Here is a 24,946-nt window from a genome sequence, read left to right on the forward strand (position 1 = left end):
CATGCACGGCAGTTCAAAAACTAGAGCCACAAGCTGATTCAGACATTATCTGAATTTGGGCAGAAATAAAGACTTTTTAGTTAGGGGAACTTAAACAGCTCTTACATAAACCAGAATTGTTTTGTTCTTTTGTATTGTATAGATGGGAAATGCATGCAAACTAGATGGATTGCATAAATTGAAGTATTTGATTTCATTAAATTATGAATCAGCAATGCAGCCACTGACCGACCAGCAATCCAGCACTCTTTCTTATATTTGTTGGATTTATTTCGTAAGCACAATGTAAATTAATAAACAGTATCAACTTTATTATAAATGAGCCTTAGTTATCCCAGAAATGAGCATTGGTATCTGTAGTCCTGACCAGATGTTTACAGCAGCAAAAAGCTTCAATCTGTTGACTAATGAATATATACATACACACTACCAAATATTATATACAGCTGATACAAACATGGTTTTGTAGGTATTATACTATAGTATATAATTAGCAAGAATATAATGGCAAGAAGAGGCAATTTGGAGCAAAGAATATGTAGAGGTAAGAATTAATAGCAGTATGAGTCTAATCCCTTAGGCTTAAAAGAAAAACTCCTGTCACCATCTTACCAGAAAGAAGTAGGTAATATGTAGATTGGCTTCAACACGTCTTTTCAACAAGCACATTTAAGAGTGGATAACTGAGTTATTATGCTACATACAATAAAACTTGGCAATTCAATCCTTCCGTGAAACCTGTAACAAATGTGTTTACTGATCACAGGCTTTTGAAGTCTCACCTGCTCTGAATGTGTGACCTTGTTTACTCTAACTGCATGTCATTGACTTGTTTATATGTTTGTCTGGTTGTGTATTTGAAGAGAGCATCACTCTGTTGCTGATGTATGTGTTTTGTGCTGATGATCTTGGGTGACCCTGTCAGAGTTCATCTAAGAGCAGAAAAAAAAGTGTGCTCTCTTTCTTCAAACATCCAGCGCACACAGTCAGCCATATGAATTAATCACATCCTCACGTACAATTTCCGAATCAAACTGTTAAGTGGTTCTCTAACAAGAAAGACAGGTATACAGTATTATATGTGTATATGTGTATGATCTTTCACACTGTTTTTTTTTTTCATTTTTTTTTCTTTCAGAAACAGTTCAAACTCAATAAAATAAAAGCAAAAGTACAAAGGATGAACAAAGTACTATGTAAGATCAAGTAGTAAGTTTTACAAAAAAGTTTCCAATATGGAACAAACTGGGAAACTCTCACAAGGAGTCATTTATCGGTCATTCAAAGTTTCACAATCTGAGTGATTGTGTACCCTTGTACTGAACCCTATTAAGAATTTTTTTTGTCTAAAAATAACGGCTGCATTAAAACATGAAATTCTTTAAGATTAAGGAAGAAAGAAAGCCTTAAACAAGAATAAACAAATTGTGATGTGGTAATAGCCAACTATCATTGAATATGGCTTCGTTAGGATCTATTTTTATTCACAGACTGAAAAAAAAACAAATTATTTGGCCATATTTTGTCTGAATTGTCAGATACTTTCTATTACATATTGTTTGGATAAAACAATAGCAATATGACTCGCATTTTCTGCTGTTATGCTGAATATTGGCATGTGTGTGATTACTTGCAACCTTGTGCTTATGACTGGAATCACACTCTTGCTTGTGTGATATTACAGTACTTAAATAAGCTCCACTCTTCCTGGAAGGCTTTTGACTAGATTTTTTTTTTACTAATATGTCTGTGGGAAATCGCCCATTCAGCCAGAAACGTATTAGTGAGATCAGGCACCGATGACAGGTGAGGAGATCTAGAGCTCAGTTGGTGTTCCAGTTTGTCCTAAAGGTGTTCAGTGGGTTTGAGGTCAGAGATCTTTGCAGCCAACTTGAGCTCCTTCACTCCAAACATGGCAAATCAAGTCTTTAGGGAACTTGCTTTGTGCACAATGGCATTGCAACAGTTTGGACCTATTACTGAAGGTAAATTATAATTTGTGAGATACCAATCACCCTGAAATGTCTCTTCTTTGTCTTTTTTGTCTCAGCCAGATATCTCTCACACTTTTGTGCAACATGCAAATGATCTGCAACACACTAAAGAGTATGTGACACATTGTAAAAACATGTGAGATCATTTATTAGTTCTGGCTCTAATAAAGTATTTCATAGCAAAAAAGCAAAATAAATTTGACAGTGCAATTTGCACGAGTGTGTATTTAGAGATGGCAGTGTGTGTTGGTGTGTTAGTGTGTTGGTTGTTAAAAATGCTAATTTCTCAGTACATTTTCTTATCAGATTATTTGTTAAATTGCAGTCTGTGACACCTTGGTACAGTAGGTGGGAGGGAAGTATCAGGATACAGCAGGCAGGTTTCAGAGAGAGGAACAGTGATTTAAAACTGTTCTCATTTTTCAGTTTACACTAAGCGTACACTGATTCAAACTTGAATTGTACACAGATCGTGTTTTTTGCTCATTCACTCCTGCTTATTCTTCAAGACTCCTCCCCTGGCTCACTACTAGTGCTTGCCAACACCCCTCACGCCTAAAGTCTCTTATTTTCCCTTGCTGACATGGACATTACTAAACCCAGAGGACATGATACTGTATGGAATCTAAGCATGAGAATACCTCTGGCATCATGTGATTGTTACAGCAAATCGAAACGATGAGGTAAACAGAACAATGAATCAGGATTTTTCAGATTTCCAGCACTGCAAATGCACCGATTCAGTGATCAATCTCAAGTCAAGTCAAGTCAAAAGTCAAGAAAAGAAAGAAACATGTTCAGCAAATTGCATGTAATTTCATAATTAATATAATATCAGAAATTAATGTTTTATTTCCACATTTGTAATCATACTCGCACGTGTTGTTTTCATCCAACAAATAGTGTTCATATCATGCTTCATTTGAATGGAAACATATGACTCAGTCTTTTATTGCCTCTGTGCCTCCAAATCCCTGAGATTTACAAGCTTAAACTGAAGTAGAAAAATTTATGGCTGTTCACAGAAGCCAATCTAAACTGACATCTGCTTTACTCTAAATAAAAAAAGATAAAAGAGCTTCATGCTATTCAAAGAGTAAAAAAAAAATGAGTTGGTAGCATGCGTTTTGGAAATGTATCATGCTCACACATATTTTACCACACCCGTGGTGTTTCAGAAAACCAACAAACCTAAAAAAAATAATGCTAATATGAAACCAGATAACACAATTTGACATTTGACATAAAAATGATTTGTATTAGGTATAAATTCTGATATAAAGGTGTTGGGCTGATGGTGTTGCGAGAAGGTTGGGGGTTGTCAATGGAAAATTTCACCTAGAGCGCCAAATAGATGAGGGCTGCAACAGCCTGTAGTGATCTGGATTGATGGTGTAAACTGCACCATACGCCACTCACTAAACCAAGAACGGCTGCATGGATGAAGGTCGAAGAGGCAGCACTAAAAGAGACACAACTGATCTTTGTCCAAACCTCTTTGGAGAAAAAAATCCTTCTGATGAACTGTAATGTGGATAAAATAAAAAAGGAAAATTCTGCTATAGAAATACATTCATTTAAATATGAAAGTTTCCTATTGTTTCTGAAGACAGACATACACATTTTCAGGTATTTGTTATTCAAGGGTGCCAATAATGTTGATCTTTACTTTCAATTATACTTTCAATCAGTTAAATCAGATGACAGCTAGAGAATAGTTTTTCACTGTTGAAATATTAATGAAAAATTAATTACTGTAAGTCAATTCACTGTATATAATGAAGTGACTATTTGTGCCCATGGTTATGGTCTTGTCCAAGTTCATACTGACCAGCTTTGCTACTCTACTTCCACATAGTCATGTGCCAGACTTTTTTTTTTTCTTTTCATCTCTTAACATATTACATCAATGCCTGTTTATCTAGAATCAAAACAGTTTAGAAAAAATAAGAAACGCTACTGACTTGACATACTCAAAGTACATTACATACAAGGTATGAATACGATGGTATGAACATGATGGAAATTTCATACCTTTAATGTACCTTTTTTCAAAATAAACATGAATATACAGACTACAGGCGCTAATGTGTTTCATCTTTGAATTAATGAGTAGCATGCTATTAGCCCATTTAAACATGTACACAGATTAATCTGCTAGTCTGCTTCAGCAGCACACTGTGTAAATATGTGAGATGCATTATTATGATTCTGATTATTTGAAAATCTCTTTACATCATTATGGTTGGACAAAAAAAAAAACATTCTTTTTAGGAAAAAACATCTCTATGGATTCTACCTAGTGGATTATCCTAATGATTACATTTAAGATTACAGAAACCCAGAGATGTTTGCCAAAGCTTGAGCTTCCATTAATTTTTAATTACTTAGTGACACACCTGAGAAATTATCATTAAGATTTCTGTTTACTGACATCTAAGTGTATTTTTAGCTCATATTTTGGTACATACAGTATGTTTTGGGACACAGCTGATTAATTTTAATTTATTCAGACACCTTCTCTTGGTTTAGTGCTTTGGTGGAGCTGGGAACACTGTGTGTGAGGTGAGAATACACCAGTCCATCACAAGGCACCATGCTCCAGCTGCACGGATGAAGGTACCATATTAAAAGTAAACCGAGATCAGAATCAAACTGGTGAACCCAGAGCTTTGAGGCAGCAATGACCCCCCACTACACTGTTGAGCTAGTTTGAAAGAGACGTTATAAACGTGTCTCACATAAATTAGCATTTCAACAATTTCAACATAATTTATTTTGTATTTAAAAAACTATTTCCTCTGTATTATTTTCAAGCTCTATGAAATAAATATTTAACCCAGCCGCATCTACTTGCAAAAGATTATTCAGCTATATATTTCATTCTTTGTTCGTCTTTTTTAGCATCTTATTTGTTGGTTGAGAATCATTTTGTAATGTTCTTTGAATATTTGTGATTGTGTTATGTCAGGGAAAAATGTTCATAACTTCCTAAAATGTACCGGAAAATGACTGTTTCTTTGAGGAAAAATTGCTGTTTCATTAAATCTCTCCATAAACTATACACATAGAAGGAACTGAAAGTGTTCAGTTATCTGTTTTCATGACAAGTCAAATTTAATTGTTAGTCGCTGAAGTCGGAAAAAACTGGTCAGTTTATTAGTCAGTCTTTCAGCACCATTTACTCACAGATTATAAGCATATTCATTGAATATGTTCACAGATTTGAATAACAAACTTGGCAGCTGTACCACACTGTGCCAATGAATGAGTGTTACCAGTTACCAGTATAACCTGGTAATGTTGATACTACCTTTTTAATTATTATGGATTGTCCATAAAACCTGTTATCACTTCTGTAAACTTCTGTAAAATTCTTTTACCTCAATTTGATTTCCATAGCACTTTAAACAAAGGATATGGTGTCAAACATTCCTTCACTCACCAGCCTGTCTTTTTTCTCTCTCGTGAAGTTAAAATCACATGCATTTTTCAAGGTACTGAGAAATCACTACACTATAGACTACTTCAATTAACTTCCATATATCAACAATATAACCTTTTTCCTTTGTCATATATCGACTAATGTTTAATCAGTCTGTTATTATGCTTAGATTATGTGGTGGGTTTACCAAATTTCTTAAGTTCATGTGATACATGTTAGCCCTGTCAACTATTAAGTTATGTGTACATATTTCTTTTCTTTAATGCCATTTGTCATTTTTGGATGTTGAACTCAAATTTATTTGTTTTCAAAAAGTAATCTGAAAGTAATGGATTGTCTTGACTACATGTGAGCTGGAACAAACATTCGGTCTTTAAGTTGAGTTTGCTCACACTTATAAAGCAGCAGGTAAACTTTTGTTTCTATATTTTAACCATCTCAAAATGGCTTACAGTGATTGAGTTTTTACAAGAAAAAAACATTTAAAGAAATCCATCATTTTGGGTTCATTGTGGTACAGCGGTAGGATCCTGTGCTCTCACCACTATAAACCGTGCTTGATTCCCAGCTACTGATGGGTTAACTCTCAGCATCGGACCAAGCCTGGATACAGTGGGATGGGGGATGGTTGCACCAGGAAGGGTATCCAGCATAAACTCTGTGACAAATTTAAATACACAGGCAAGATGATCTGCTGTAGTAGCCCTGAATAGGGAGCAGCCTAAGGACAACAACAACATAAATCTGTCCTTTGCTTTTTAGTTGACAATATTGTATTGTGGTTAAAAAAAACACAATTAGAATTGAGAATTCAACAACATTGTTGTATACTTACATATACATCATGGCTGCACCATACACCATGGTGGCTTAGTGGTTAGCATGTTCGCTTCACACCGAACAGGGTCGGGGTTCGATTCCCGCCTCCTCCTTGTGTGTGTGGAGTTTGCATGTTTTCTCCGGGTACTCCGGTTTCCTCCCCCGGTCCAAAGACATGCATGGTAGGTTGATTGGCATCTCTGGAAAATTGTGAGTGTGTCTGTGTGTGTGCGCGTGCCCTGCGATGGGTTGGCACCCTGTCCAGGGTGTATCCTGCCTTGATGCCCGATGACGCCTGAGATAGGCACAGGCTCCCCGTGACCTGAGGTAGTTCAGATAAGTGGTAGAAAATGAGTGAGATGAGATGAGTGAATCACCAGAGATTCAGCTGGTGTATAATATATCAAATCATACTGATTGAAAATTTTGTACCGAATATTTTTTCTTCTCTTCAGAGCAATTACAGTTACAGTTTTGTCTGTGATCTTTTAAGAAGGCTATATTTTAAAATGTACATCACCTGGTTCATGAATGAGGTATTTTTAACACTGTGATTGAAGACAAACACAGCCAATGTCAAGACAACAACATGTTCAACAGCAAAATCTGTTAACATCTCTTTTTAAAGCTAATCCTATATGTGGCATGGAGCTTAGAATAAAGGGCTGTATGAAATGTCTGTTCAGTAGCACTGCCAAGTCACTTTTAATGACCTTCCTCCTATAATTCAGAGAGACAGAAACACAGCCGCCTTGTCCAGTTTAACATAATAAAAATGAAAAATTCTAATACGACTCAACACTGTACATTTTTATTCCCTATGCTGTCGTTCTGCGAAGTCTTTTTAGTCGTGTTTTGTGTCTAAAGAGTAGTATGTGCAGTTTATTAGTATTATGTAAAGTGTCATTACATACAAGGACTTTCAAAGGTACAGTATAATCAAAAGACGTGATTTGCATTCTGATGCCCTTCTAGCCATGTGTCCAGCTGGGAGGCTCCCCCTCTCTCTGCTTCTCTCTCTTATCTCTTCTGTGTTTCATAATTTAATATGACATTTGTGTGCATGTCTGTGTGTCTGCGCTGCAGGGCCAGTCTGCTAAGAGGGACAGAGGGTGTGTGTGTGTGTGTGTGTGTGTGTGTGTGTGTGTGTGTGTGTGTGTGTGTGTGTGTGTGTGTGTGTGTGTGTGTGTGTGTGTGTGTGTGTGTGTGTGTGTGTGTGTGTGTGACAGAGATAGATAGATAGATAGATAGATAGATAGAGAGAGAGAGAGAGAGAGAGAGAGAGAGAGAGAGAGAGAGAGAGAGAGAGAGAGAGAGAGAGAGAGAGAGAGAGCAAGAGAGAGAGAGAAAGAGTGAGATAGGCTTGTTTGTCAGACCTAATTGGACTGACCTCTTTCTTGTATGGGAAACAAATCAGGGATTATCAAGGAAAGATGTGAGTAAACCTGAGAGGGGAAGGAGGAAGAAGCAGAATAAAAAAGTGGATAAGAGAAGAAAGGAGTGAATCGTTTAAATGGGTGAAAATGTTTGGTCTGAATGGCTAATAGAGCTTTCATTTGTCCTTCTCATTCTCCACTTTTGGAGGTGAGAGTGTGTGGGTGTGTGAAAGGAGAAGAGCACTTTGGTCTGTCTCTTCAGATCAAAGCGTTCGGACATCAGTGCAGGACACTGGATGGGGCAAAAGCAGTGATGTGGGGTGTGTTATGTTGTTTTATCTGTTGTGACAGCAGTTGAATGTGGTGTCTGTCACTGTCGGTTCTCAGATGTCAAACAGATCCATAAAACACACCTATGTCCTATGTCCTGTCACACACACAAACACACACACACACACACACACACACACACACACACACACACACACACACACACACACACACACACACACACACACACACACAAGAGAACACACACACACACACACACACACACACACACACACACACACACACACACACACACACACACACACACACACACACACACACACACACCGACATAGAGCTATCCACCCCATCACCCTAGAAGAACTGGAAAGTAAACACAAACTATTCTTTTGCTTGCTTGTTACATCTTTGTTTCTCTTCATGCTTTAACTTGCACACTTATTTTTTTGTTTTGTTTTGTTCATTCCACTCCACAAGTTGAGACAGTTGAGAGTGATTTAGTGAATAGTCTAGCAAGGCAGAAGGAGGAAAAAAGAATGTCCAGAATTGACTCACTATTAATACTAATACAAAGTATATGCAAACTTTTGAGAAAAAAAATGTTTCTGAAATTTTAGTTAATCTAGTTGGAATTTTTGGGTCGGTGTTGCTTACGCAAACATTTACACACACCTTAACAGAAAGATTGATAGAGATGTTTTCCAGAGAAGACCAGGAGACTTGGATATCCTTGTGCAGTAGTCTTTATTGTAGATACACGATGAAACGAGTCTGCAAGTCAGAGCGTACTGGCACGGGCGCTGCAGTCAAGTCTGACTTAAAGTTGTAATACATTGTAAATATACACATTTTAGGGGGCAGTCCCATCAGATAGAGATAAAACACTCAGGTGACAATCAAAGCATGAAAGGATGTAACAGCCCCACACCAGATCCTGGACTTTCACCCACCCTTAATCACATTAACATAACAGTCTTTCACAGACCCCTTCATTATCATAGAAACTAGTTCACCTCTAATGCTTGGCATTCCTTCTTGACTAAGGCCTTGTAACCCATTGCCACCTTAAACAATGGGACAAATGAATGAATAAAACAATGACTTAAAATTATTTTCCCACAATGTGACAGGGACATGGTGATTAGCATGTTTGCCTCGTACATCTGGGGTTGTGGTTTTGATTTCTGCCTCTGCTCTGTGTGTGTGAAGTATGAACATTCTTCCCATGCTTTGTTTTTTTTTTTCTGTTCCTCAACGGCTGGTTGACAACACTAAATTGTGAGTGCATGACTTCGCCATGTGATGGGTTGGCTCCCTTGCCTTGTGCCCTGAGTTCCCTGTGATAGGCTTTTTGTTCCCTGTGTACCCTGTGTACTGTAGGATAAGTGCTACAGAAAATAGATGGGTGATAAATGAGGCTAAAAGGCTGGATAAGCCTACAAACTGGGGTATAATGTAAAGAGATTTATTGATGTGTTGTTCAAATTTGGTCATATAGTGTATCTCGGAGGTGTTTTTAAGGAAAAGATGAACATTTAATGCCATCTAATTTTCCTCCCAAGAACGCATGAACTCCATCTAATTTGAAAAAGCATGCTGAGGGTATTTGAGCTAATTCTCTATATTTAACAGCAACATGTATGGCTGGCTACTCTTTATTTTATTTTTTTTAAAGATAAAGGTTTAGAATTTGTGGAAAATGGTGAAGATAAAGATTTTAGTACTCTATCTATACCCTCACTTTATATGTGCTATATGTATAATTTCTCAATCATTTTTCCATCTCTGCATGTGGTTGGGTAAATTCTGTCATATATAATAATAATAATAATAATAATAATAATAATAATAATAATAATAATAATAATAATAATAATAATATGATAAAACATTTCTGTCACCTCAATAGAGACAGAAATGTTTTATCATATTATTATTATTATTATTATTATTATTATTATTATTATTATTATTGGGCAGTCGTGGCCTAATGGTTAGACAGTCTGATTCGTAACCCAAAGGTTGTGGGTTCGAGTCTCGGGCCGGCCACGACTGAGGTGCCCTCGAGCAAGGCACCAAACCCCTCAAATGCTCCCCGGGCGCTGCAGCATAAATGGCTGCCCACTGCTCTGGGTGTGTGTTCACGGTGTGTGTATGTATTCACTGCTGTGTGTGTGCACTTTGGATGGGTTAAATGCAGAGAACAAATTCTGAGTATGGGTCACCGTACTTAGCCATATGTCACGTCACTTCACGTCACTATTAAGGTGATCAGTCATAATAATTTTTAATTGATTTGCAGTGAAGGGGGGCACGGTGGCTTAGTGGGTAGCACATTTGACTCACACCTCCAGGGTCGGGGTTCGATTCCCGCCTCCGCCTTGTGTGTGCGGAGTTTGCATGTTCTTCCCGTGCCTCGGGGGTTTCCTCCGGGTACTCCGGTTTCCTCTCCCGGTCCAAAGACATGCATGGTAGGTTGATTGGCATCTCTGGAAAATTGTCCGTAGTGTGTGATTGCATGAGTGAATGAGAAGTGTGTGTGTGTGTGTGTGCCCTGCGATGGGTTGGCACTCCGTCCAGGGTGTATCCTGCCTTGATGCCCGATGACGCCTGAGATAGGCACAGGCTCCCCGTGACCAGAGAAGTTCGGATAAAGCGGTAGAAAATAAATGAATGAATGATTTGCGGTGACCCTTTCATTAACATTCCAGCAAAACACCCTCTATTGCATTTAACTTGTCACCCACCTGTATAATAAAAAGAAATAAAACGTGTAAATATTTGTGCATTTTCATAAATAGTATATTGATTGGAGTTTTTGAATGAAATCCAATTACATAATGGCATACACAGATACAGATATTTAACACAGTTCAATGTAATTTGCAAAATTAAGTGAGATAGCTCATTTTCAAATAAATGTTGTCTACATAGCTACTTCTATTACATAGTTTTCTGTTCAGGAATCAAGCTTGTGCATGTCAAATGTTTGTAAGTTTTATGGCACATCGTAGGGATGAACTGCTTCACTTTACTTTTTAAGTCATGATGTCCACGAAGTCATGACCGGATTAGACTATACCCACAGTTAAAGCATGGTAGATCAGATTTTAAGTATGGGAATGACATGGTGCACTAGGATTTAAATATGGCTGGGCTATGTAGTGTCAGGGGTGGGTTTATAATGAAACCCTGGGGAGAGCAGGAGAAGAAAAACACCTCATAAATGCAGAACAAACTTTAAATGCTGAAATGGGATCAGCTATTAGAGACAGAAAAGATGGAGGAGTGTGTCATCCTCTGTAACACTTTGCATCATTTATACATGTGAATGTAGAGCTTTGAATGTTTTTGCTATTGGTGTCTAAGTAGTTTTGCTACATATGCTAGTACAATAGCTACATATTTGACCTGAGCTTTCTAATAGAGCACAAGTGATTTCAATTAAACCTCTTTTTCAGGCTTTTCTCAGTCATTTCTAAAGACACACACGCCTACACACTAAGCTCTACTGTGACTAATTACCATAATGAAACTCTAACGGAAGTTAAGAGAGGTCAGCAGAGCTGGCCTTTAACTAATGAGAGCTGGGGAACCTGGGGACCAAGAGCAGGTGGAGATCAGCCACAGACACACAAACACACCACACGCACACACAGGGTTCTGCAGAGTTCAGCCCTAAGCACATGTATAATTCATATAGCTCTGTCTTTAACTGTGATTGACAAGTCTCAGTACCACTAGCCAGTCCTATACTTCCACACCCCATACCCCTCATCTTTTTTTTCCTTAAATATGACTGTTAATAATCTATGGAGAAGAACTAGTCCAGTCTTGAATGAAATGTTATAAGCTAAGAGTTTCAAATTTTTCAAAAACATCTTTAGTATATTTTTCTTTGTGTGGTCATTTAATTGCAAGCAGGTTGCCTATCACAGTGAACTCACACAGTGCGATGGAAGTGTCATGCTGATTAGAATTTCCACTGTCATCTAGCTTCATAACTAAAAACACAGGACTACAGAGGAGACGTGGACCCAAGAGGATTAGAAGGTTTGTGTTTGTATGTGTTTTGTTATTAAAAAGGACAGGTTTGTGTGTGTGTGTGTGTGTGTGTGTGTGTGTGTGTGTGTGTGTGTGTGTGTGTGTGTGTGTGTGTGTGTGTGTGTGTGTGTGTGTGTGTGTGTGTGTGTGCGTGTGTGTGTGTGCACGTGTGTGTGCGTGCGTGTGTATGCTAAAGGACATGCAGATGGGACCACAGTAACTCTTTAAGAGGCCACAGGATAAATTTATATTTAAACACAGCACACAAATAAGCATCAGTTTGGCTTTGGGCTGAAATTATCCTTCAGCACTTAATATTCAAAATTTTGAACAGAAAGTTCCATATGTACATATCTACATATGTATATACACATACATACATATTTGGTACATATATAAACCCGCTTAACCTACCAAAATGTATTATAAGCAACTGTTAGCATTCTTTTGGATCTGAACTTTAAATCTTACTGAAAACATCAATGCTGCAAGTGCTGAATAAAACACCATCCCTTTTTTAACACAAAGAGAAATATACAATAATATGCAGCATAGTTTAATGTAATGCAAACCACAAGCCTTATCTCAAATGCTAAGAAAGAGCAATCATAAGACGCAGTGCTTCATTTAGTATTAACTGAATAATAGAATTAGAATTAACTTCATGTATATGTTTTTTCTTCTTTTTCTATATATTAAAACATATTCAAGAAACTTCAGATTTTGGAGGATTCAATGTCAGACCTGACCCTGGGGCAATAGTCGTAGTTTTACAGAATCTCGCTTCACAGCCAAATCATTACACTTTCGTAGCCCTTAAGGAAAGAGAAATGCACCTAAGTGACTAGAGTAAATGATTTACACCAGCTGTGTAGCACTATGGAAGGTTGTGAATTGTGGACCTTAATAATGATGTGTCACGATGATAAGAAACTATACACGCATGGATCATAGTATAAAGACACACACACACACACACTGATATCCAAGTGTGAAATGCAGAGTGTGGCGCAAGCCTTAGGGCTTGACAGCTTTTGATGATGGATATTTCATAACTCCATAATGGCCTATTATGTAAAAGACTCATGAATAGAGATGTGACGGGCAGTGAGGAAACACGATGGAGGGATGAAGAGAGAAAGAAATGGAGGGAGAGTAGGTGAGTGGATGGCCAGTGATCTCTGTGCTGCCTCAGTCTTTCTGATTTACTCTCTCATAATTTAGTCACCATGACAACTAACTGTAGGCTGGGCTGCGTTAATGTCTACAATACAATTGAAAAGTCACACAAATCACATATGTTAGGAATATAGTCCTACTGACCACACAGAATCTCATACAGAGATGACATCACTGAGATTGCTGCCACACTGTATACTCATCTATGAGTTTAAAGAAAGGGGTGACCTTTCAGTATTGGTGACCAGAAGACTATATGACTGGCCATGCTCCATACAATTACTTTAAAGTCTGTACTGGTAGAAAATGCAGAAACATTTCATTGGCCTAATGATTGTTTTCAAAAGTGACCAGCTTATCATGATTTTTACATTGTTATTGTGTTAAAGTCATTGTTTTGGCAAAATGGCATCACATGTAAATTAACTTGGTGTTAAGTTCATTTCTCCAAGGTCCTGGGTTCAATCCTGCACTCAGGTAATGTTCTCATGTTTTGCCTGTGTTCGCAGGGGCATCCTGGTTATCTCCTCTAAAAAAGATATTGGTAGGTGCATTAGCTATGCTAAAATTAAGGAGTGTGTAAATGTGTGTGTCCATAGTGCCATGTCTCATGGTATGTTCTGACCAGATGCTCTGTATTCTCAGAGTAGACTCTGAATTTACCACAACCCTGACTAGGATACAGTGGTCACTGAAGCTTAATTATTTCAATTCAATTCAATTCAATTCAATTCAATTCAATTCAATTCAATTCAATTCAATTCAATGTATTTGTATAGCACTTTTATAAATGTACATTGTCTCTAAGCTTTACAGAACTATACAGTAGAAATAGAATAAAAGTTTTAAAGTTGAAAATTCATATTAAAAAAAATTAGTTCATATTTACCTCTAACATTGATCCCTGTTCAACAATTTCTCCTTTTAAGTGTAATTCCTGTTAAGTGCTATTCATTCAGCAATTACTGGCTTCTTATGACAAAAGATGTAAGCTGTATAAAGGTTAAAATGAAAATCTTAACCTTCAAACACATTTTGGTTATCATTACACTTTCATTCAAACAGAAAAGAAAAGAAATCTTAATTACCATTATATTTCAGTTTATTTTATTGTTTATCCTTGTGTTACAAATTATTTATTTGTCCTTACAGCTGTGAAATCTTAGATTTTATTGTATTTAAATTAGGAGCAGATGTTTTTCTGAACCAACTGAATAGATAGATGGTAATCAATTTGTTTTCAAAACTTCAACATCATTCCAATCAACGTCACTTATTTAAGAGGAACAACATTAAGTAAATAATCATTGTCATGTCCTATGAATAGTATTAAGCAATTTTTCATTTTGCAGCAAGTTCAAAAGCAACTTCCCTTAATTTTGAACTCCACATGTCAGATAAATAAATAAAAAAGAAGAAAGGGGAATAGATCCATCATAAACAGATTCTTGTGCTGATAATAACAAACCATCTAACACTCTACTCGTTAAGTTCTTTTCTCATACTACATAAAACTTCACACATTTTGCCATAAGCTTTTCATAAATCATCCATTATGACTTAATAAAGATCCACAAAGTGCTTATGAAAGTAAAAATCCAGTGCACATACCGTTTAGACAAAGTGTTATGAAAATGACGAATAACTGGAAGTTTTTGTCCTAACAAAGCGGGAAAACGCTTTTGTGATTACTCAGCTTCAGAACTATAATGAAAAGTTCAAATGCAGGAAATGGAAAAGTTGTGAAATGTTCACTGGTATTTTGGTTATTGTGGCAGACAATAATACAACATACAAAAATACTCAATGAAATAAAAAAAAGTTACTTAAATTTGAATTAATGTACAGTTTTGGCCCTTTGTTGCAGATCTGTAAAATTGAAGCATTCTGCTATTGGGCAGTTGAATTGTGCAGGAGAACACTACACTATATTTGGTCCTAATCCGGTGCAGTGTAGATATGATGCCAGGGCACTCACAGGAATAAGAGATTACAAGAGGCTGTAATATAAGCTTCATCAGAAGGTATTGTGCAAATAACTCCATGTTATGTATGTTATCAACAATACAGTTAATAAATACATTAAATGTTTCAAACACACATCTTATATTCCCATATTCACATGAAGTTTGCTAACAGAACGTTAGACCTAATTACATTGGAAATTTCAGTTATTAAGTAGAATACATGTAGACCTGGTAGCCTAGTGGTTAAGGTGTTGATTTACCACTCAGAAGTTTGTGAGTTCAAACCCCAGATTCACTAAGCTGCTGCTGGGCCCCTGAGCAATATCCTTAATCCTCAATTGTATAAAACCAGGAGACCACCAGGAGGCCCATAACACATGTAGTTAACTAATACTAGTAATATGTAATGGTAAATTATAGTAGCAACAGTTTGTCTGATATGGCAGAAAATTTCAACATCCAGGAGTAGGGAGCAAGTCCTGAGTATGACTGATATTTTGAGCAAAGCTGGGTTTGGCTGCCAAGTTTTGTTGATGAACAGTTTTGAGCAGCTCTTTGGATTATTTAAAGTGTTGCATTTGACATCTTGATATCCAGCAGTGAGATAATGATGACATAAAGTAACAGAGACAGTTATGACTTATGTAATGGATAAACTGTAATCACTGACAGTTCAAACAGATGATGCTCATGGGAAGTGATAAATGTGTTATCCAAGGGATGAGAAAAAAAACCCCCACAACCATAGATGTACACCAGCTGTCCAATATTACAAGACTAGACCTTTTAACTATGTGTATATGTATATGAATATACAGGATGTATATTTGTCTGGTATTTTTCCATTTGCCAGCTTAACATTTCAGGTGAACCTGTGCCCACTATAGTATCAATATCCAACATAGTTCTTGACTGACAAGAGTGGAAAACAATGTTTTCTTCTGCTGCTGTAACCAAGCCACCCAAAGGTTTAAGATGTATGTATTTTTCTGCATGGTTATAAAACATAATTATATGAGCTGTTAGAACTTATATATTTCATGATGGATATATAGTGGGGTCCACATTTTTGACAGCACTAGTGAAAATGCTACTAGTTTGCATTCTTTTCTAATTCAACAAAGTTTTATGTTTTAAAATTTACAAATACTTTAGTGAATAGCAGAACCTTTTGAATATTTACACGAATTTCAGAGTTTCTTAGTATTCATCATGTCCTTTTTTGCTGATACATAAATTAACGAGTAATACTTATTTGTGTGCTTATCAAAGAAATGCATGTCAGTTCTCATTGGAAGATAATATTCTGCTTGGAAAGCCAGAGGAAATCCATTCATTCATTCATTCATTCATTCATTCATTTACTCTCTTTTCTATCTTTTTTTGGCTGAAAAGAAATAACGAGATTGCATGAAACAAATGGATGGGTATTATTACATGTCAGTCCTAGTAATAATAACATTTTTGGGCTGAGAAACTAAGAATGGGTCTAACATTCTTAACATATAGACTAATTTCAATTGTTCAATTGTATTTTCAAGGTGTTCTCTAAGCTTATGAGATTAAGTTAGATAATTGATGTTTGTATTATTAAGTAATATTTGGATTGGGAATGAAATACTCTGTAGCTGCAAGGGGAAATATACTTGTATTAATCTAATAATAAAGGTTTGGGTTAAAAGCACAATCATTAATGGCAACATTATGCAACTGTCTGTCAGTTTTTTAGACAGTGGGGGGTCAGAGGTCAATCTCTCTCTTGAGGAGAATGATCCATGATCGGTAGCCAAGTTGGTGCTGATCCAAGGCTTGCAGTGCCGGAAGCCTGACAGCTGGACCAGCCAAAAACTAGCAGCACACACAAACACACACTTACTCTTTCACACTTCTGTAAAGACATTCATATAGGCTGAGATGTTGTTTTCCAATTATCCTTTACTTATTTACTGAAATGTACATCAAAAACATTGTGTGACTTTTATTTTTTACCACACAGAGAGCAATAAGTCTGCTCACCATGATTCATGACTCTGAGTCATGTATCTGAGGACAACATTTAATACATACAAAGAAACCAGTTATACAAAACATTATTTATTGAAATGCCTAAATAAATTTTAACAGTGCAGTGTATAAATTGTGCTACAGGACAAATACATCATATAGGACTAGCAATCCAGACAGACCTATACTAATAATTCACACATTGTCCTCATAGACTTGATTTGACATAAAGTTTAAATGCATGTTTTATACACACAACACAAACAGGCAACACAGCAAAAAACCCAGTGCTGAATGAAAACCTACTTCTTTATTTCAAATCATCTCCGATGTAGGGCACACAAGGTGTGTCTTTGTGTTCTTATATGGGAATATGAATGGTTTATGCGTCCAGAACAGCACTGAGCAGGACTGTCTTGATATTAATCAGTGAAAAGTATGTATTGGAGTCCATATGTGAAAGGATTGTCTGGGTATCATAATCAGCTGACACTAGCTGGCACGCAGTAGTAATACTGTGACACAACAGAACTGCAGGAGACAAAGTAATTATGCTCACATTACATTAGTCTAAGAATTTTTTTTTTCATTCATTCACATTCTGGTCCTAAAACTCTGTTGCATAAAGTATCATACCTCTGTACTGTAAAAGTGACATTATAACTATTTAACATAAAAATGCATGTTCATATTTTAATCTACTGAATTGTGGCACCTACTGTATACTAGCTATCCAATTAATATAAAAACTAAATTGACAGTGCATCTTTGTGTGTAAAACATCTTTAAGACTTATCTTTGAGTTCATATATGCATGATATTTACTACTAGTATGATATTAGCATAATATTTTAGCCTTTTTATTTATTATTTCCCCCCCAGTGGTGTTCAGTTCAGTAACATTTGAATTGTCACATTTGATCTTTTATGTTTTTTGTTTGTTGTCATATGAGATTAACTAAAATAATTGTTTTAATATACTAATTTTATCATATTTCTTTGCTAGATTTTTTACATTTATTTATGATGCATTTTAGATGTATATTTAACAAAATTGGCAGTGAATTAATAGCTATGGTTAAGGTTAGTGACCACATTTTACAGGACTGAAAGTGTGTTATGCCAAATACAATATGCCATGACTGTTAATAATAAATTAATATATACAGCCAGATTGCTGTATATATTAATTACAATGTTTTAAAGACACACCCACCAGGCAGCTCGCTTCAGACATACCCTCTGTACTCTTCCAAGGTTTACTTGTGCCATATGGACTTAAACAAACATGTAGGTATTAAGTTTCACTGGGCATTGAGCTGTGTGTGGAAAAAAAGCTCAACTTTAAACATTAACTTGTCAATGGTTTTGTATACGTTATAGTCCAGGCAGTAAGTAAAATAGCATATTCCCATAGTTACACAGAAATGAAGCGTTAGACTGGACAGGGCTTCAACCTGTGTTAATGTCAACTTGGTAAATGACTATTCACTTCAGTGTCACTTCTTTTTGCTCCAGCTCAATCCGGGTACAGTATGAAGCCAGAAAAAGTGCTGTATTTGTTGTTGTTTCCACCATGTGCCTTCCCACCATCCAATTTCACATATATCTCATCCCCTGAGTCCAGATGCAGCACCACACTGTTGCTTGCGTAGTCATAGTTCTGGTCTGCGTCCTGGGCGATGGCACTTGCTCGAACCTGTTCACCAACAAGATGTTAAATGAGAGATGGAACATGTGGATGTGGGAGATGGGTCTGTGGGTCTGTAGTATACACATATAGAATATTACTAAAGAATATTAAGAATATATAGTAGAAGATATGCATATATGCTCTGTATACCATACATGGAATAATTGGATATGGCAAATAAGTTAATGAATCCAATGCCACATACTAAAGAATAAAGTTTACACTTATGTTAGCTTTACTGCTTAGAACAGAAGGACGCTTTATTTGTAAATGCATTAAATTATTTTAGAAATGTATTTACATACCAACAGATGTAGGTGACGTTCAGAAAACACTATTAATTACACTTGCGTTGTTGGAGCCTATGCTGAAGTTTAATTAGCTGAAGTTTCTTGAATTTTACGCACTTTTTTCGGTTGTTGTTTCTGTCTGTGTCTATATATCTGTCTTATATCTAGAGCATGAGAATGACTTCCCCGAAATTACCTTCCTGCTTACAAATGTATATGCTGTTAAAATGAAGCTTTAGCCCAATGTCATTTACCTGGCCGTTTTTGCAGAGGTCTGCCCACATGCTGGTTCCGTCTCCTCCGCGCATCAGTACATGGTAAGTGAAGAAGTAAATTCCAGAGACCTGGCATGTGAACTTGCCAGTAGAAGGGTCGTAGTGGTTGCCCAGGTTAGTTACCACATCGTCGAAACGGAGCACCTCGTAACCCTCGTGTGGGTTTTTAAGCCCGACATAGAAGGCGATCTTGACACTCCCAAACGCCGAGCCAAGTTCTCCGGTGTCAGTCCGTGCTGTTCCCTGTGGAGCCCCGGTAAAGCCGATTTTTCCGACATCTCCACGCTCCCCGGGCGGCCCTCTAGGTCCAGGGGGACCAGGTTCACCTGGAGGACCTCTCGGTCCAGGCTTGCCCGGGCGGCCAGGTTCTCCTTTGTTCCCGCGGGAGAAAGACGGAGGAGGCGGCGGCGGCGGGATGGCGCCGAGGTCCTGCATGACTTCCAGCGCCGTGGCGCTCGCTTTCGGGCTGTACGGGTCACAGATCATGCGACAAGTGCCCATCATCTCGTAGTGCGCGGAGATGGTGGAGCTCTGGACCAGCAGGGGAATCGCGACAAGTAGCACCACCACCATGACGACCAAACCCAGCGCCGCGCCAACCAGGCGATTCCTCTGCAGCACCCGGCAAGATCGCGTTAAAACGCTGTCGTGGTTTTTGGGTTCAATGGTGAATCGCTGCAGCTGTGCAGACAAAGTGTGACAGGGAAAGAAAATAAAAAAAGAAGAGTAACAGGTAGAGGAGGTATCACTCTTGCTTGAATTGTAAAAAGTGCATGGCTTTGTCGTAACCTTTACGTGGTGCCACTCCAGCTTACAGTTCACGGAGTTGACAGAGAAAGTCTTTGCGCTGGCACGGCTGTAATGCTCGCTGCGCTCAGAGCTCCAGACCGAGCAGAGGAGAGACCAAAGACGCGCTGACGTAACTAACGCAGGGCAAATTGCCCGCTGCAGTTAGGATTAGTGGCTCGGTGATTGTATTTACGATCCAAATGTATGAATAACAATCGTCACTTGTTCCGGAGATTACAGAGATCAAGGGGAATTAGGGACACGCACGGGTGCTTATTTGGACGCAGACAGTAATCCTAAATCTGCCCCTTCATCTCGACTTTGTTTAATTCTTTGGCACCCCGAGGCCAAGTTTAACGCTGTTAAGCCTCGACAGCTCATCTGCTTGATACCCCGAGGATCTGAGTAAAAATCTGCAAATTCATGTTCATACTGAGCACAAGCTGGAGGTGTTCTTTCGGAACCTCCACATGCGACCATTAGATCACACATGAGTGACGAGGAAGAGTGTATACTAGCCTTATTAGATGGATGAAGAATAAATTGAACTTGGATTATACAGAGTGAATAAATTTGAGGATTGGTCTTCTTCAGGGTCAAAGGGCTTAGTTGAGACCCGTAGCTAGGACCTGTGAGTGGCTTCAGGTTCCTCCTGTTTTTTCTTATAAGCATAAGTGAACAGATAGATAGATAGATAGATAGATAGATAGATAGATAGATAGATAGATAGATAGATAGATAGATAGATAGATAGATAGATAGATAGATAGCTTTATCACCCACATATATAAAGAGATTATCATGCAGGCAATAGTCTATCCATCTCTCATCAAATTTTAAGCATGGTCATTATTATTCAACACCTGTGTGTCTGTGCCTGATTCTGGTTTTAATCACTGCACTGTTAATGCAGCTGTAATGGTGGAAATGAGTTGGCTGTGATATTTGTTTTGGCTACTGGACTATTAGATGAGGATAATGTTGTGTCATTATCTAACATTAAGGATACAGACATGAATAAAGTCATCTATTATTACTACTAAATCACAGCATGCTCACATGACTACATAGGTATGCACCACTTTTCAATTCCACATTTTGTATTGTTACAAGATAGAACTCAGATGAAGTATATATTATATAACATGAATCACTTTACAAATAAAAACACAGAAGTTGTGATTGTTTGAGGATTGAATCCCATTTCTGTGTGCAATTAAAGTGTCACCTGATCATACTAAAAATACATCTGTTCCTGGAAAACCGCAGATTCTGTTAGAGAATTTTCTTAAACAAACACCACGAAGACTAAGGAGTTATCAAAACAAGTCCAGGAAAAAGTTTTGGAAAACTATCAGGGTTTAGTTCTAACAATTCTAAAAAACTCTGGTTTCTTAGATGCTTCTTTGATTCATCACTGATTCTATCGATAGACACTCTAAACAACTTAAATCCAGGATAAAGAAACCCCTCCACTTATCCTTTCTATTTGATTCATTTGTTTATTACTTCTTTCTTTGTGTGTTTATCTTAACCACATTGTTTTATTTTCTAGATTTTATAATTCTTAATGACTTTTGACTTTTAGATGCTTCTGTGCAACACTTTCATAATAAATTTAATGGCGCTTTCTGGGATGAATGACACTGACACTCATGAAGGCATTAAGGACAATCTGACATTGAAGACATACTGTGCATGATCAGAATGGAGCTTTTGTCACCACTTTTACACATAAAAGGTGGAGCAAGAAGATAGATGAGTTTTATATAGAATAAATACTTTTGATGATGATGATGATGAGGAGGTGGTGGAGGAGGGTAATGGTGATGGCATTCATACCCTCACCATACTTATCAGCACAATAAATGCTGAATGCCAAACAGTTTTGTGGATTGTGATGCCCTTTACTGTACTATGCTAACACTACTACAAATATGAGTGAACATACAGAACACTGCTTGACAGCTCAATTTTGCTGTTATAGGCAATGTAACCGGATGGCATGGAAATACGGAATTGTTTGTCCTTGACATAAAATTTGCTAAGAATCTTGCAGATATGAGCAGTCATCTCTTTTTCTATCATACTCATTCACATACATATGCAGCTTTTGCAGATGCTGCTCTTACAGTTAGGTTAGGACATCAGACAGACAAGGGCATGCATGTGCTTTCTCCCCCTCTTTTCACAAGCAGGCATACACACATGCGCACACACATTGCATCATACTGTGACAATAATATTTAGAGAGTGTGTGTGTAAATGTCAGTTTGCCGTTGGCAGTACAAGGTTCAGTCCACTTTTGCATATATTAACACTCCTGGAGGTCAAGCAAGTTAACAACTTATTATAAGATAATATATGAATGAGGTTTCATGCAAATGATCATGAAACTAGCTGACTGAGAGCCAGATTATTTGGTGCATTTTGGTAGCAGTAACTACTGCTCCTTTATAATGAAAACATTTTGTATGGCTGAGTGTTTTGCCACTGTCTAAATAACAAATACAATAATTCTCATATGATTAATGATGATGGAAAAAACTTTTCTTAAAATATTGGGACTACTGGGAGTGTATGGTAACTGGTCATTAGCGTAGTAGCTGAAGGGTCAAGAACATGAAGTATTTGATACACACACACACACACACACACACACACACACACACACACACACACACAAACTCACAACACACACACAAACCAGGTCATCACAATGCTTTGAAACTTATAAGTTAAGACATCAAAAAGAAACTATGTAATTAATTATATTAACATCAATTAAAGTTAATCAGACAGGGAAATCTGTGTTACACATTGATGTTAGAATCAAAGTGAAAATGAAAATGTGTTCCAGTGATGAACTCAAAGCCTAAAGTGAAACATTTTTATCAGTTTGATAAAAATATAATGACTTTGGCACTTCATCATTCTGGTACTTGGGGAATTTGCTGTAAAGTTTATAAAAGCTGCAATGACATTTTTACTTTTCAATAAGATCTCAAGATAAATCTGTCAGAAAGGAAGCACACAGTAGAAGTTGTTCAAATGTCTGTATTCAGCAAACAGTCATCATCTGTAGGACTAGGCACAGCATTGATTTTTAATACTGAATATGAAGGCACATTTTCATTAATATTTGTTCAAACTCTGCTATTTGTCCTAACGTTATGTACACTTGTATGTAGGTCTGCTCAGTTATGATACCATCATAGTTTAAATGTATTTATATATGTCTGTGCTTACTGCTGTTGTCTTGAGGCAGCATGAACACACCAGATGACTTAACATTTTTATCATTTGTAATAGAAAATTAAATTGTATAAATTGTTATGGATGTACAAATTTGAGAATATATAGAATACTCTTAATGCTCCATACTTCAGCTTCTAACAGCCACAAAATCAAAACATATTCAAAACATGCTAATTGATATGCTAATATTGCAGCTAACAGAGATTGTTGGAGCTATTCAGAATAACATAATCTACCAGACTACAGATGATATGGTTTCCTGGTAGTCCAATGACAGGATCCCAATCCCTTGCAGCCATGGTCTGGGTTCTATTCCCAGGCAGAAGTTCTGGTTCATTCTCAGCACAGGTTTGAAACTCAGATTAAATTGATAGAGTTGCAACAAGAGGGGCATATAACCTGTTCCAAAATTAAATATGCCTATCAGATGATACACTGTGGTGACCACAAACAGGAAGCCAAAACAGGAAGCCAAAGGAAAAAAACAGAATACATATAATGCATGATTGATGTTGCTCCCTAAGTTGGATAATGATTTCACTGATTTCACTTTAATGGCACGCAAATTTTACAATGGCTTAATCTGCCGATTTGTTCTCATTTACCTGAACTCCATACCAGTGTAATCACCATGTAACAATGCTCACTAAAGCAGATCTTAAAACAAAACATTCAAATTTATTTTTCCGACCAGTCAGTGGTATAGTCAATAAAAAGTCAGAACTGTGATTGGTCATAGTTTTGAGATCCTTTGTGATTGGCTTGATTTGTCACATAACAGGACTATATTACTGGTTAATTCTGGACTCAGCAAAGCAACCAGCTTTTAAAGCATCATAAGATAGCTCAAAAACTTTGCCATTTCAAAATAAAGATGAAGGATACAGTTGCTGTGCTGCTCCTCATGGGTCTCTGTGGAATGAGTTACTGTGTTGTTAGGCAGCACGTTTATGTGAGCCAATTACTAACTTGGCCTGAAGCTCAACAGTACTGCAGACAAAGATATGATGATCTGTCAACTGTAACATCCTCGGAGGAGATCATCTCTCTTCCAGCTACTGTGCCTCCTTCTTGTCCTAACAACACAGACGACTATAAAGCATGTCAGTCGGGGAAATGGATTGGACTATATATAGACAGTAATCTCACAAGGTGGTCAGGAGAGAATATTCAGATAACACAATATGCTACATTTAAGTGTCCTGTAGTCTGGAACGCATTACAAGTATGCAGCCTTGTCCCATGTACATGGACTCTCAGTTTTTACTGCATGATGAAGTTTGAAGTGATTCTTGTGGAACAGAAAATGGCATGGGAAGAGGCACTTATCTACTGCAGGAGTAAATACATTGACTTGGTCAGTCTGACATCAGAAATTTGGATGAAAGAAGCTGTAAATGTAGGTGGATCAACACAAACAGCATATTTGTGGACTGGTCTGCGATTTCTTGATGGACGTTGGTTTTGGACTACTCATAATGCCCTAAAGTACCAGGCCTGGTCTAGTGAGAGTGAACCCCAT

At 37.3% G+C, this 24,946-nt stretch overlaps 1 protein-coding gene across 2 annotated transcripts; it reads right to left on the reverse strand.

Annotated features, from left to right (window-relative positions):
• Positions 1-17,157: 17,157 nt before the first annotated feature.
• On the reverse strand, positions 17,158-20,314 carry c1ql2 (complement component 1, q subcomponent-like 2). Of its 2 annotated transcripts, none has more exons than XM_027164156.2 (2): positions 19,357-20,314; positions 17,158-18,818 (listed from the first exon to the last, which is right to left on the reverse strand). In XM_027164156.2, exons 1-2 carry the CDS (start codon positions 19,948-19,950, stop codon positions 18,639-18,641), a joined length of 774 nt encoding a protein of 257 aa, XP_027019957.1. In that variant the 5' UTR covers positions 19,951-20,314; the 3' UTR covers positions 17,158-18,638. The 2 variants fall into 2 exon arrangements, with proteins under 2 accessions (XP_027019957.1, XP_027019958.1); XM_027164157.2 differs by having other exon boundaries at positions 17,158-18,883; positions 19,357-20,093.
• Between the last annotated feature and the right edge of the window lie 4,632 nt (positions 20,315-24,946).

The sequence above is a fragment of the Tachysurus fulvidraco genome, chromosome 6 (assembly GCF_022655615.1).
Source record: "Tachysurus fulvidraco isolate hzauxx_2018 chromosome 6, HZAU_PFXX_2.0, whole genome shotgun sequence".
Classification (NCBI taxonomy): domain Eukaryota; kingdom Metazoa; phylum Chordata; class Actinopteri; order Siluriformes; family Bagridae; genus Tachysurus; species Tachysurus fulvidraco.

Coding starts and splice junctions, on each gene's coding strand:
- c1ql2 (XM_027164156.2), bottom strand. CDS start 19,950: ATGGTGGTGGTGCTACTTGTCGCGATTCCCCTGCTGGTCCAGAGCTCC. Junction 18,819..19,356: donor ACCTCTGCAAAAACGGCCAG/GTAAATGACATT, acceptor GTTGGTGAACAG/GTTCGAGCAAGTGCCATCGC.